Below are 15593 nucleotides of genomic sequence, written 5' to 3'. Positions count from 1 at the left end.
GAGGGTGCGGAGGACAGCTGCTAACGGGATGGGCTTTCTTTTTGGTGGCAAATGCTATTTCTTTATTGATGGCTGGTGTGCATGGGGTTTCATTAACAAAAATGTTCTAAAATGGACTGTTGCAATTTCTGCACAACTCTGTGAATATACTAGAAACCATTGAATTGTACTCTAAATGGGTAAATTCTATGGCATATGAATTCTATTTCAGTAAAATGCTCATATAAAATATAATAAGAATACGTTTTTAAAATGTTTTAAATGTTAAAGTCATTTAGGGGTGCCTGGGTGGCTCAGTCAGTTAAGTGTCTGCCTTCAGCTCCAGTCATGATCCCAGGGTCCTGGGATCGAGCCCCGCTTCGGGCTCCCTGCTCCGTGGGGAGCCTGGTTCTCCCTCTCCCTCTCCCCCTGCTCCTCCCCACCACACTCGTACTCTCTCTCTAATAAATAAATAAAATCTTAAAAAAAGAAAAAAGTTAGGTCATTTAATTAGGTGATCCAAATGTATTTAAAAATAGCCAAGCTATCGTCTTTTTTTTAAGACTTATTTATTTGAGAGAGAGAGCAGTGGGGCAGAGAGAATCTCAAGTAGACTCCACGTTGAGCTCGGACCTAGTCGTGGGGCTCCATCTCACAATCCTGAGATCATGACCCGAGCCGAAACCAAGAGTCAGACCCTTTACAGACCGCACCTCGCAGGCACCCGCTATCATCAACTTTAAAATGACCACTCAGTTATAGAGAATACTAAAATTGAGCTTTTTTATTCACTACTTTTTTTTTACCCCACCCTTCCCACACACACACACCACCCCTCTCTTCTTTTTTTTTTATGTGTTTTTTCATGTAATTTTTGTTTTGTTTTGTTTTTTATTTCTTTTCAGCGTAACAGAATTCATTGTTTTTGCACCACACCCAGTGCTCATGCAGTCCGTGCCCTCCTTGATACCCAGCACCTGGCTCCCCCGACCTCCCATCCCCGCCCCTTCAAAACCCTCAGATTGTTTTTCAGAGTCCATAGTCTCTCATGGTTCACCTCCCCTTCCAATTTACCCCAACTCCCTTCTCCTCTCCATCTCCCCATGTCCTCCATGCTATTTGTTATGCTCCACAAATAAGTGAAACCATATGATAATTGACTCTCTCTGCTTGACTTATTTCACTCAGCATAATCTCTTCCATCCCGTCCATGTTGCTACAAAAGTTGGGTATTCGTCCTTTCTGATGGAGGCATAATACTCCACAGTGTATATGGACCACATCTTCCTTATCCATTTGTCCGTTGAAGGGCATCTTGGTTCTTTCCACAGTTTGGCGACTGTGTCCATTGCTGCTATAAACATTGGGGTACAGATAGCCCTTCTTGTCACTACATCTGTATCTTTGGGGTAAATACCCAGTAGTGCAATTGCAGGGTCATAGGGAAGCTCTATTTTTTTGTTTTTTGTTTGTTTTTAAGATTTTATTTATTTGACAGAGAGAGAGAGAGAGCGAGCACAGGCAGACAGAATGGCAGGCAGAGGCAGAGGGAGAAGCAGGCTCCCTGCCGAGCAAGGAGCCCGATGCAGGACTCGATCTCAGGACGCTGGGATCATGACCTGAGCCGAAGGCAGCTGCTTAACCAACTGAGCCACCCAGGCGTCCCGGAAGCTCTATTTTTAATTTAAGGAATCTCCACCCTGTTCTCCAAAGTGGCTGCACCAACTTGCATTCCCACCAACAGTGTAAGAAGGTTCCCCTTTCTCCACATCCCCTCCAACACGCGTTGTTTCCTGTCTTGCTAATTTTGGCCATTCTAACTGGTGTAAGGTGGTATCTCAATGTGGTTTTAATTGAATCTCCCTGAGGGCTAGCTCACCCCTCTCTTCTGCCACTTTGAACCATCCTCATGTGTTGCCACCTCACACGATCACTCAGCACAGCTGAAGAAAAGTCCTAGCTCCAAATGCTACCTGGCAGTCGTTACTGGTTATCCTGGGCAATTTGGGATTACTGTTTGTTCTCAGAAGACTGTCACACACTGTCATGCAAGTTATCATATTTGATGTGAGATTCTTTCTCTGTGGGGGAAAAAAAGGAACTTTCTAGTTCTGCTAGGTTACAGATATGTGAAGTAGCATACCCAGAATGAAAACCTGAAGATGATGACTTACAAGGGTCAAGTGGTTTCTCTGACTCTATAGAGCCATCAACGCTCCCTCAAATAAATACTCCCTTAAATACATCCTAGATGTAAGGAGGAACTGTGTGAAGCTACGGTAATAGTTGCAAGACCACCATCATTTGGCACTGTGAAATAATCATGGTAGACAGTGTTTGCAAGTGGTCGTTCACCTCAATAATTTCAGCGCAATGGATATATCATGTAATTCACTATCTGTGACCAGTAGTAACAACTCTCCGAAAAAAATTAATAAACCCTATGTTTTTCCAGTTCAAGAGAGCTGACAATGGCTTGACTCAAAAACTAAACAGCTGCTGAATGTCAACTTGTCCTTGGGAAGTCTTTTCCGTGCCCCGTTAAGACAAATAACTAAGGGAGTCTATGTAACAATTCATCTTGATTCACCAAACTAACAGAGACTATTCATAATAACGCAAACACAGGAAAGCAAGCTTTCCAGATAATGATGAGAAATGCTTTGCAAATGGTCTCAGTGCGAAGTTGATAAATTTTTCCACACCAAATAGCAGTATCTCGTGTTACCTGTATAGGTTTACTAACAATCTTTTGAAAGGGCAGGAATAACGCTGCATGCCCACTAAATTACCACGAATGCCATTCTCTGTCACTCTATCCGTTAATGAAAGTGAGCAACTAGAGGCGTGTGTGGTTGATGCTTGGACCCTTGGCACCCACCAGAGGACTTGGCATAGGGCCAGAGGTACTGAGGTTATGGAGAGTAATATTTGTTAAGTGTACACATAAGCTACCATCTTATGTATGAGTTGGATGGCAAATATAAGGAAATTTCCCTTCCCAGTTGTCTCAAGATCAGTTGTGGAATAATGCTACTGTTGGTAACTCGGCTTACCCACTACAAGAGCCCCCATTTCAGATGATTAAAAGCTTTTCCTCTAAAATAAAGACAAAGGCTGGATATTTTCAATCACCACTTTTATTCAAACTGACATCACATGGCTGCGATTAGGATACATTGAAAAGTCCACAGAATTTCTGCCCCACCCCCACCCCCGCAAAGCATTAACTATAAAGAAACACCAGACAAACTCAAACTGAGGGACATTCCACAAAGAAACTGGTTTGTACACTTCAAAATGTCAAGTTATTAAATACAAAGAAAGGCTGAGGAACTGCTCCATACAGAAGGAAACTGAACAGTCATGACAGTGTGTGATCCTGGGTAGAATCCTGGACCTAGAGAGGGAACTGTAGAACAATCTGTAAAATCCAAATGAGGTCTGTGGAATAGAGTTATACCATTATCAATGTTGATTTCCTGACTTTGATGGTGTGTACTGGGGTTATGGATAAGTGTGATTGTAAAGCAGAGTGTTCACCAGGACCAGTACCATCACCAACACTGCCTGGCTCTCCAGCCTGTGGAGATTAAGAGAATGGCTAACTTGGATGTGATTCTCAGTTCTGTTACATTCAAGCACTCCACTGTGAAAAAGATTGAGAAAACAGAGGATAATGTGTTGACAATGAAAATGAGAATTCAGAGAGCACGGTGAAGTTGCCAAGATGGGCAATGAAGGGAGTAAGAGCCAAAGACAGAGAAGTATAAAGCATTCAAGTATGGGATAAGGGCACTTAAAAAGGCAGATATCCAGTTGGTCTTGGAAATGGGGAAATAATCAGGGTAACAGGGATGAGAGCCATTAAGGAACAGCTAGCCTCAAGCCTAACAGCTTTTATCATATTTGTCAGGAGACCAGCATTCTGTTACCAGCTTCATTAAAAACTAATTATAAATACTATTCAGCAATAAAAATAGAACAAAATACTGATACATGCCACAACATGAATGACCCTCAAACACACTATAGTAAATGAAGAAGCCAGACACAAACACCACATATTGTTGATGCCATTTACATAAAATGTCCAGAAAAGGCTAAACTATACAGACAGTAGATTAGTGGTGTCCTGGCACTGGGGACTGTAATCCCCATCTGAACACAGTAAATAACAACTCATTTGTAATCCCAAAATTGAGGCATAGAGCTATTTAGTGACAATCACAGTACCTAACTCATAGGGCTCTTTGAAGATCAAATGAGACAATACAGGTTAAAAGCTCAGAACGATGCCCGGCACTTAGTAAGTAAGGGCTCAAGATGTACACGCGCACACACACACACACACACACGTCCAGCTTAAAAACTTAGAAAATAAAATGCATGTTAAAAAAAACCACATGCATATAATAAATTATAAACGTAAATAAAGTATAAGTTCATACTTATTTAAAGATTCAGCAACAAATTATAGTTCATCCTAGACCTATTTCTTAATCAAGGTAAATTATTTAAAATATTCGGGGAGAACTTTTTAAATACACGTATAAAGTATAAGAAGAACAAAGGAAACTTACTGTCTCATTTCCCAATATTTGGGGTCAAATAAAGTTTAAGGAAATGTTGAGACTCTTCCTCAGCCTCTCATCTTCTCAGGTTGACATTTTGATGTGTTAATTCCCTAATTACATGATTTTTCAGTATGTTCCACATTTTATTATATAGAAAAGTCCTTTAGTGAGTATGGACATCCATCATATATTTTTACTTTAGTAATTTTTTATCACAGAGAGTAGGCTGTTGTTCCGTCTTAGCAATATGATCCTGGACCCAAAAAACCCAGAAACCATTACTATTGAGACCCAAGGCCCTGACCTCAGTGACATACGTATACTTTTCCATGTTTTCTTGTCCTTTATAACATACGCTATGATACTGGAGGCATCAAAGTTCTCTCTTCCCACCAGGTGTCAACTAATGATGTGGCTTCTGCCTCCTCAACTCAGTCCCGTTCATTGACTCTTTCGATACAGGTATACGAAGTGAGAAGTTGCTAACCCACTACTCCACCAGAGAAACAAATAGCTGTTAAATTTAATCCTTTGAAATAAGTACTCCATGAACATACCTGTATATCTTTGGTTAAACTATTTCCTCACCAGCATCAACATTCATATTCTCTTCTTTATTATCTCTAAGACCATTTATAAAATGAATTCGTTTTCATTATTCTCTGATTCCTTAAGTGTTCCCAGAAAAACTTCCTAACTTGAGGAGAAAGTAGAGACAAATTTCAATATTTGATAAATTTTATCTTGGCAACTTTGAAAACAAATTTACTCTTTAAACTGCATTATAAAAAATACATTAGTCTTCACATTAGCTTTACATGGAAATATATACTTGCTTGAATATTTAAATATAGTTTCTCTTTACCAAAAAGTGTCACTCAGAGCCCTAATTACACAAATAATTTAAATGCACAAATGCAAAACACACTTCACACAATATTGTCCACATACTGTATAACTTGGGACAATCATAATAAAAATTTATGCAAGATACTGAACAAGGACAAGATTAGTAAAATATTCATTGTTGTTATAACTTGATTTATCACTATTAAAAGAATTGAACACACTCTTGAATACACAAAAAACATCCAACTCTTTCATCTAAACTGCAAATGAAGCCAAAATATATTTTGACAAAGGGGCACATCTTGTAGCCTACCAAATTCTGAAAGTAAATCATTTCTACTTTAATTTAAATTATAATTTTTACAATTTCAATTTTTCAAGCTTGTCTAAAATAATGACTACAGGAACTTATAAACATTTGCAAAATGTTAAAAAAAATAATCAGGACTGTACTATACTTTGATTTTTTAGTAATATAAATTTTCAATATAAACCTTTTTTCTCTCAAAAAAATGGTATTTAGAAGAGTCTCCAATGTGAAAAAAGTAGTAAAATTTTTTAACTGTTTTGATCATTTCACTTATAAGAACTGTCCTCTCCGCGTGATGCAATCACAATAGATATGACACAACATATTCATTGAGTACATTATTTCCGTATGATCTGCTTTTTAACTTAAGCCTAAAGCATCCAGAATGCCTACTAATAGTACTTAAGGAAATTGCCCGTGTCTACTTTATAGGGAAAAGATGACACCAGTATCCACAAATAGAATATTTTCACATATTAACTGCTGTTTACTTCCTAAACAATAGGACAGTTTTCTTTCTAAATTAAAATTGGAGGAGTATTTTAAACTAGTGGCCCATAGTATCATTTTAAGGAGGGGAATTAAAATATGTTTGTATATGAGGCAAGGCTGAAGTTGCTTTGCAACTAAAAATATAAACATTTGCCCATTTGTTTTTCAACAGAATTATGTTTTAAATTTAGAAGTAAAGAAATTACAACAGAACGCCATAACATACCCACAGGTTAAAAACGGCCCCTGAAATAAAACTACATTTAGACACCAACTGTTACACTATATTTCATTAAGTCTAAAGTAACACATTTTTATCTCTGAAATCATGGTACACTGATCTAGTTTCAATAAGATATGGTTTTTACAAGAGAGTTGAAATTCATGTTTCCTTTAACATTAATGATAGAAAGGATCCAGGATCCTTGTCTTAAACAGGGTAATTAGATGTGTCTGTACCAGCTCAACTAGTGTCCCCAAATAAAGGATCTAAACATGTTCTGAGTATCTCAGACCAAACTGCTTATCTTAACATCTTTTGTTTGAACTATTAAAATCCGTTAGTAAGTTTAAGGAAAGCCAAACGAATGTACAAATATGTAGTTTTTCCCTTGCGAAACTGGCCTCCATGTAGGTTATCAGTTTTATTAGATCTTTCGAAATACTAAGATTACAAATAATTCGTTAAGGGCAATTAATGGTCTGCCCAAATTGCCAAAGCTGTAATTTTAGCTCAATTTCAGTTCAATAATTACAGAAAACGATAGGATAGTGGCTGAAATATTTTTAAGAGATAAGGCCATGAAGATAACCCAGCTTTTCATATTAAACCACCAGTACTTCAGGTGGAAAGGAATAAAGGTGGTGGGAAACATAATTACACTGGCAAGATCATTCTCCCCTTAAGATCTAATAATGCTAAAGAAAAACCTACAGAGACTGTATATGTGCATGTGTCCAAATAAGTTAGAAACTTGCAAATCCAATTTAAAGGCAGCAGAAGGAGTTTGTATGTGTGTATAGAAAATCATTAGGCAGTTTTTAAAAACTGGATTAAAGATTACGGAATCTCATTTTCTTAGATGCTTTTAAAAGAAAGATCAATTCTATTTTGTTGGTGATTATTTAAATCAACCTCACTGGAAAGCTGAGATAACTTATTCTAGTTTTTTAATTCTCCAGTTAGAATACGGTATTGACAATGCCACTCTGAAACGCACAGAAGTACATATTCCTTTGTTTCAATTTTTAAAAAGTAAAAATAAGATAGCATTCAATGTTTGTCACATTCATTTTTGCAGTATTATGTCCTGCTGACATGAGATACAATCAAAAAATAAATAAGAGGGACGTGATTTGAAGGAGGAAAAAAAAAGTGTATATATACTGTGCTAAATTATAGCTGTAAATTAAGGTGAAGCTCTTCTACGGCAAATGGACAAAGGATGCGTTTGGATCTCTAAAAAAAAGAGAGAGAGAGACCTTAAACACTAATTTTAAATGAATTATAAAAGTTCTGAAAAATAATGTCTGTAGCAAAATAGTTGAAGGTAAATTTTTTTCACCGAAGCTGGGAAAGCTATGCGCACAAATGTGTTTCGAGGGAAGCACGGACTGCTCAGCGCGCCTCCGCGCGTCTAGGCGGTCTCGTCGGCCTCTCGCTTGCTTGACAGCCGAGTCCTCATCCTGTCGGAGGCGGCCACCTGGGAGTACAGGCTTCTCAAAGAGTAGATCTTCACGGGTCGGGAGAGTCGTCGTCTTCTCTTCTTCCGAGAGCGTTTCTTACCATTCCTCCTCCGGCCTGCACCCCGCAGCCCCCGCGGCTTGGGGCCGGAGCCGGGGGCCGTCAGGGACTGTCCCTCGGGCGCTACCGCCGCCGCCGCCGCCGCCGCCGCCACCACCGCCACCGGCGGAGCTCGCGGGACCGAGGGAACCGGGGGGACCGAGGGAACCGGGGGGACCGAGGGAACCGGGGGAACCGGGGGAACCGGGGGAAGCCGCGGGACCGGGGGAACCGGGGGAAGCCGCGGGACCGGGGGAACCCGCGGGACCGGAGGAACCGGCGATTCCGCGGGCACCGGCGGATCCGAGGGCACCGGAGGATCCGCGGGCACCGGCTGAACCGACGACCGCAGAACCATGTGGGTGGTGCTCCTCGCCGCCTCCTTCGCCTTCGCCTTCGCCTTCGCCTTGGGGGGGTCGCATTTCTTCTGGTTAAGATGCAGTCGGAGAAACGCGCTCCGGGACTGATACTTGCGACGCAGGAAAGAGTATTTTGAAAGATACTTTCGAATGATATCGTTTACTTTGGTCCGAATCCAAATGGGCCGTCTTTCGGAAGCGAGCCTGGGCTGTGCCTGGAGACTCATCGGTTTACAAGCCTTCGTGGGGAAGTCTGGCTTGTCCTCATTCGTTGTCACCCTCCTCTGAATTTTCTTTTTACCTTCGGAGAACTTCCCAGTACCTGCTTCCGAAGAGGTCCCGGCGGCGTCTCTGGGGACCACCGTTACCTGGAAATTACTTTCCTTTGGAGCTGCGCCTGCGCTCGAAGTCCCTGAAGTCCCCGGCCGTGAGGTCCCCGAAGTCCCCGGCCGTGAGGTCCCCGAAGTCCCCGGCAGTGAGGTCCCCGAAGTCCCCGGCAGTGAGGTCCCCGAAGTCCCCGGCCGTGAGGTCCCCGAAGTCCCCGGCTGTGAGGTCCCCGAAGTCCCCGGCCGTGAGATCCCCGAAGTCCCCGGCCGCGAGGTCCCCGAAGTCCCCGGCCGTGGCACTCGCTCAGGTGAAACAGGGGCCCCCGGATAGGCCAGCAATTCGTCTCTTATGGTCAAAACGGATGTTGGGTCACAGTCTTCAGCGTCTTCATCGCCTGAACTGGAGCTCAGGTCGCTGAGACTAGCTTGAAGCCAGTTAACTCTGTCAGGGTCTGATTCATCTAAGCTCAGAGGAGGATCAATTACAATTTCCTTACTCAGTGGGTCATAGTAATTAAAGGGGCTCCGTTTGTATTTGTACTCTATGCTAACATCCCGACTTCTGGGGGTGCGGTATTTTTTAGCGAAGTTGGCAGTTTCACTGTCCTGAAATTTCATGTTTGAAGAAATAACATAGACTAAGGCATTGGGTTGCAAAGGCTTCAGAACTTTAGTACATGTTTCAGGATATTCATGTGCTCCAATTTTCACTTTCTTTTTTGTTTTTTTGTCCTGTTGAAGCGAACGCTTCCCTGCTGAGTCATCCTCCTGTCCACTGTCTTGTGCGTCTGACTGATTTGAGAAATTGGTTTGAGTTCCATGGCTGACTTTTACAGCCTGACATCGAGCAGCCAGTCGCCATGACTGTTCATAATAAGGCCTCTTGACTGTAGAATGATGGCTAGATTTATCTAAGGCCACTGGAAAGTCATCAGTATCTGAAACGCCACCTGCATTATCATCACAATCTGAAAAAACTTGAATTGCGGTAGTGTCCTGACTCGCGTCAGTCCAAGTAATCTTTTTTTCTTCATTCAAATTTTTTTTTTTTATCTTCCTGGTCTCACCATCATCGTCAAAGTAACAGTGGAAACGACCTTCCTTAAATTCTTTCACAAGAGCATTAATTTTCATGTCATCCTCTCTCATTATCTGAGACCACGTTTTCCCCACAAATGAAGGAGGGACATGAGGCAAGGCTTCAAGGACAGGTTCATCAGGATCATCTTCTATGACCTCCTTTACCTTTTCCAGGTTCCTGGCAGGATCAACTATGAAAATAGAGGTTGGGTGGGAATCACGGTTTGTTTCTTCTGGGTCCAGAGTCATCTTCTTGTAGAGTCCTGTTTTATTAACGGCTTCTTGAGGCTGGTCAGCGTCAGACTGAAGAGAGCACTGGAAACTCATTCCAGAACCACATGGTTCACAGCTCATACTTTCTGGATCTGCATGTTTTAACTTCAAAATCTTCCCCTTGCTAGCCCTCTGATGGACTGCTGACCCAGAAGAGGCACTACAACGCACTGCAGAAACAGTAGCTTCACAGTGCTTTTCTTTTCGGCCAATGGTTTCTAGACCTTTCCTTTGACGAATGTTGATTCCTTTGTCTTCTTCCTGGAGCTGCTCAGCCATTGGCTCAGCATCGTCTTCCCATTTAAAATCTGTTTTAGGACTATCCGATTCACAACTCTTCTCTTCTGAGTCAATAATTTTCACCATTTCTTTATCAGATTCTTGTGACGAGTAAGTCACAGACCGATCTGGGGGGTCGATTTGAAAATTTATTTCAGAACCGTAAGACTCACAGCTTGACTCCTGCAGAATGATATAGTCTTTCTTCTGGTTTACCACTTTGAAAGTCTCTTTGCACTGGTTTGCCAGTGACTGTGGAGAGGCTTCACAAACATATCCTATTTCAGAACCACAAGAGTCACAGCATTCACCTTCTAGATCATAGCCTTCCGTATTTATACAATTGATGTCTTTGACAGTCATGTCAGGTGAGTCAATCACTGGCTGAAAAGGCATATCAGACTCCGCAATCACTTCACAATCACTATCACTGGTCACCAAGTCCACAAAGAGCATCTTTCTAAGATTTGCTTCTTTAACTGACACTTGAAGTTCATTAACCACTATTTCAAGAGGGACATCAGAATCACACATTAATTCTGAATCACTAGGTTCACTGGTCTTTACTTCCATGCCAAGATGCCTTTCTTTTGGAAGATCTATTTCTTTGCACACCACTTCAGACTGGTCAACTTCTAACTGCAAATGAATACCAGAATCACATTTTATTTCAAAAACACTAGGTCCACAGCTCTTATTTTCTAGGTCATTTTGCAAGTTTATTTCTTTGACAGCCAAAGGAGACTGATCAACCACAAAGGGAACGGGAACATCAGAATCATAACTTACCTCGAAGTCACCTAGTTTGTAGCTCTTATCTTCCAAGTAAATATGGTCTTCCTTCCAGAGACTGACTTCTTTAACAGATTTTTGAAGCTGGTCAGCCACTGACTGAACATGATCATCAGAAATGAAAGTTATTTCAGGACAAGCGATAGTGCTCTTATCTTCCAAACTGGCATGTTCCCCTTCCAAAAGGTGTGGTTGCTCAACCACTGATTCAAGAGGGACATTTGAAACATAAATTATTTCGGAATCATTGGGTTCATAGTCCTTATCAGCCAGACAAACATGTCCTTCCCTCAGAAGACTTATTTCTGCAATAGCATCTTGAATTTCATTAGGCACAGACTGAGGAGGTTCATTAGAATCAAAATTTATTTTAGGATCACTAGGTTCCACAATCTTCCCTTGCATGTCAACGTGCTCCTTCCAAAGGTTCATCCCCTTAACGACTTCTTCAGTTTGGGCAGCCACTGACTGATGAAGGACATTAGAATCATACATCATTTCAAAACCCTTGGGTTCATCCCTCTTATCTTCCACATCAGCTTCATCCCTCTTATCTTCCACATCAGCTTCATCCCTCTTATCTTCCACATCAACTTCATCCTTCCAAAGGGTTATTTCTTTAACAGTTTCTCTAACCTGCTCAGCCACTGACTGAAGAGGGTCCTCAGAATCAAAACTCATTTCAGAACCACCAGATTGACTATGCTTATCTTCTACTAGCTCAGTGTGGTCCTGATCCAAAACAGTTACTTGAGGTTGATCAATTATTGACTCAACCAAGAAATCAGAATCCAAACTCACTTCAGAACCACTACATTGGCTGCTCTTATCTTCCACGTTCACATGACCTTCATTCTCCGGGTTTACTCGTTTAATAGCCCCTTCAGGTTTATCAGCCACAGGCTGAAGAGAAACACCAGAAGAGCGTATTAATTTAGAACCTTTAGTTTGAACCTTTTTATTTTTCATTACAACTTTCCCTTCCTTCCTCAGATTTGTTTTCTTAACCACTTCCCTAAATTGTCCAGTCAATAGCAGATGAGGGTCACCACAATCATATCTTATCTTACAATGACTAGATTCATGGTTTTTATCTTCCAGATGAACATTTTGTTCCTTCAGGCGGGTTAGCTGAGGTTGGCCAATGACTGAATGAAGAGGGGCACCAGTAGCCAAATTTACTGCAAAACCTCTAGCTCCAGTACTCTGACCTTCTAGGACAACACGGTCCTCCTTCAAAACAGCAATGTGAGGCGTTTCGGTCATTAAGTGAGGAAGGACATGAGAACCAAACATTATTCCAGAACTGCTGTATTTATCACTCTCTTTTTCTAGAACATGTTCTTTCTGAACATTGATTTCTTTGACCGCTATCTGCGGTTCAGTCACTAAATAATGAGGGATGTCAGAACCTGTCGCAGAACTACTAAATTTAGGACTTTTACTTTTGAATTTAGCATGCCTTTCTTTTTGGAGCCACATTTCTTTAACAGCGGTTTCAGGCTTGTGAGTCACTGACTGATGAAGATGGACACCAGGATCCAAACTCGTTTCATAAACGCTTAATGCATTATCCTTATCTTGTAAGTACATGTGTTCCTTCTGATGGCTTATTTCTTTAACAGCTATGTTAGGATGATCAGTCATTAAACGGTAAGAAAGGTCAGATTTCAAACTGATTTCAGAAACACTAGGCCCATTACCTTTATTTCCCAAGTGTATGCGCTCTTCCTGAAGATTCATTTCTTTAAGGGGATTGTTAGAATGTCCAGTCATTGAATGAAAAATACCATAATTCAAACTTAATTCGGAACCACTAGGCTCATTGTCCTTATTTTCTAAGTATATCTGCTCTTCTTTTTGAAGATTTAGCTTTTCCATAGCTACTTCAGGAGGGTCAGTCACTGAATGAGAAGGGACATAAAAATCCAGACTTACTTCAGAACCACTGGGTTCATCATTCTTCCTCCCTAAGTGTATATAATCTTCTTTCTGAATGATTATGTCTTTAACAGCCAGTTCAGGTTGATTAGTCCCCGAATGAACAGGTATATCAGAATCAAAAGTTACTTCAGCAACACAAGATTTATTAGTCTGATTTTCCAGATGACTCGGTTCTTCCACATAAATAGCTACTTGAGGCTGGTCAACTCCTGAGCGAAGAAGAATATCAGAGTCAAAAGTTATTGCAGAACTATTTGACCCAGAGTGCTCACCTTCCAAGTTAATGTGCCTCTTTCTTATTTCTTCCATGTCCATCTCAGAATGTTCAGTACCCGACATAGTAGGGGGATCAGATTCAAAAGTCAGCTCAGAACTGGAGCACCCATAGCTCTTAACTTCCATGTCAACATTTAACTCTTTCAGACTTATTTCACGCTGATCACTAGGTGACTGATAAAGAGAAGCACGAGAATCAGAACTTTGATCAGAATTGCTAGATTTAACACTCTTCTCCTCCAGGTCAAGAGCTACTTCTCGAGCGTTCACTTTTTTAACTATTACTCCAGGCTGGCCAGGCACCAGTCGAGCATCAGTGTGAAAACTCATTTCAGAACCATGAGAATCATAGTTCATATCCACAGGTTCATTCCTCTCTTCCAGAAGGGGTATGTCTTCAACAGCCCTCTGAGATTCATCAGTCACTGTCTCAAGGGAGACAGCATAATCAAGATGGCCTTCAGCACTGCTGGATTTAAGGTTATTATCTTTCAGGTAGACTTGTCTATCCTTTACGTTTCTTTCTTTGACAACCAGGTGAGGATGCTCAACTACAGACTGAGGAGAAGCATCATTATCAATACTTGTGTCTGAACAACTTGAACCATAGTTCTTATCAACCAAGCCAATGTGAACCTTCTCAAGTTTTGCTTCTGTGACAGCCACTGGGAGTTGGTCACCTACTGATTGAAGAGGAAACGGAGAATCAGTACTTACTTCAGAGCTACTAGATCCATAGTTCTTATCAACCAAGTCAATGTGTTCCTCCTTAGGAAGGTTTCCTTCTTTTGCAGGTTGCTGGGGGTAGTCATCAGTTGATTGAAGTAAGGCATCACATTCAAAATTAATCTCAGAATCACTAGATTCATAGCTTTCATCAACCAGGCTAATAGGCTTTGCCTTCTGAGCACTTACACCTTTAACTATTACTTGAGTTCGGTTAGACGCCAAGGGAAGAGAGCCATCACGATCCGAACTCACCACAGAAATGAAAGATGTCTTACTCTTACACTGCAAATCTGCGTACGCTTCCTTTGAAAGGTCTACTTCTTTGGCAGTCACCTTAGATTCATCAGTCAGTGAATGAGGGGAACTGCAGTCAAAACTCATTTCAGAAGCTCTCGAATCATAGTTTTTATCTTCTTGGTCAATTTGCTCCTCCTTCCAAAGGTCTTGTGCAGTCTCTTCCGGTTGATCAGACGCTGACTGAAGAGAGCCACGAGCAAATTTCACTGCAGAAATCACTGAGCTCTTCTGTTCTAAAAAGGCTGACTTATTAAAAACCAAATGCTTTTCCTCTTGGCTATGATCCATACCAGAAAGGAATTTCTCACGGTGCTTTGCTGTAGCATCTTCAAAGGTTCCCTTATTAGAAGGCATGCCACTTTTATTCAGGCTGATTGCTTGGCTAACAGCTAATTTGGAAAGAGATTCAGATTTTAAGGAGCCTTCAGTACCCATAAATTCACGGACTTTAGCGCCAGCTGACAAAGCTTTACGCTGAGATTTTACAGCTTCCTGTATAATCAATTTATCTGAATTTGTACCTAAAGATTTCCTATTTGGTTCTTTAGGTTTCTGATACGAAACTGAAGTTTCTAGATTGGATGACAGCACAGGATTTCTAGAGCCCCTGTCTGGCTGTTCAAGGTATCTGTCAACTTTGTTTGGGTCACATTTTCTGACTGAATCCGAACTGGCTGCTGCTGCTAACTTAGTTGTTTTAGTTGTAACTGGTCTGTCAAAGGAACTTCCAGCTAAACAACTAGCAGGAGCACTAGAAATCACTGACGGACATATTAAGCTTGGTCTAGTATGTGTAGCTTGACCAATACCAACTGGGTTAAATTCTTTCATGCCACTCCCAATTTTCTGAATGAAACCCAAGGGTTGCTGCTGTCCCTTCTCCAGTTTTTGAATAACTGATGGTCTTACTGAAACACCCTGTATACATTCCTGAGATTTGCCGGGTCTAGCATGTAACTCTTTACTAGGTTCAGAACCCTTGCTGGAGCTCTCTCCTTTTACACCAGCGGCATCCTCAGTCGCTTCTTCAGAAACAGAATCATCAACAGGAACCACTTCAGGAGGTGGCGCAGCATTCATAAGAAGTCTCTCATGTTGGGTTGATCTAAAAAGCAAGGGGGAAATCCATAAAAATATTCTAATATCTATTTTAAATGTTAAAATAAATGTACAATAAACGTTTTCTTGCTATCCTGGGCCTGACTGTTAGAGGGCAAAGATCACAGAGGCTATATACCGTGTGTATTT

General features: G+C 41.2%; 1 protein-coding gene across 6 annotated transcripts in view; it reads right to left on the bottom strand.

Annotated features, from left to right (window-relative positions):
- Window positions 1–3116: 3116 nt before the first annotated feature.
- Window positions 3117–15593, bottom strand: part of ZDBF2 (zinc finger DBF-type containing 2) — a 31931-nt gene continuing 19454 nt past the window's right edge. For 5 of the 6 annotated variants that reach the window (XM_045078647.1, XM_045078644.1, XM_045078645.1 and 2 more), the window contains one exon: window positions 3117–15450. In XM_045078647.1, the coding sequence (XP_044934582.1) occupies window positions 7845–15450 (7606 nt within the window). In that variant the 3' untranslated portion in view covers window positions 3117–7844. The remainder of the gene's footprint in view (window positions 15451–15593) is intronic. The other variant, XM_045078648.1, reaches the window with a different exon arrangement.

This window comes from Mustela putorius, unplaced genomic scaffold (assembly GCF_011764305.1).
Source record: "Mustela putorius furo isolate JIRA1106 unplaced genomic scaffold, ASM1176430v1.1 tig00000275_pilon_pilon_pilon, whole genome shotgun sequence".
In the NCBI taxonomy this organism is placed as follows: Eukaryota; Metazoa; Chordata; class Mammalia; order Carnivora; family Mustelidae; genus Mustela; species Mustela putorius.
The sequence above is the reverse complement of the archived record's forward strand: the minus strand, read 5'-3'. Positions and strand labels throughout refer to the sequence as shown.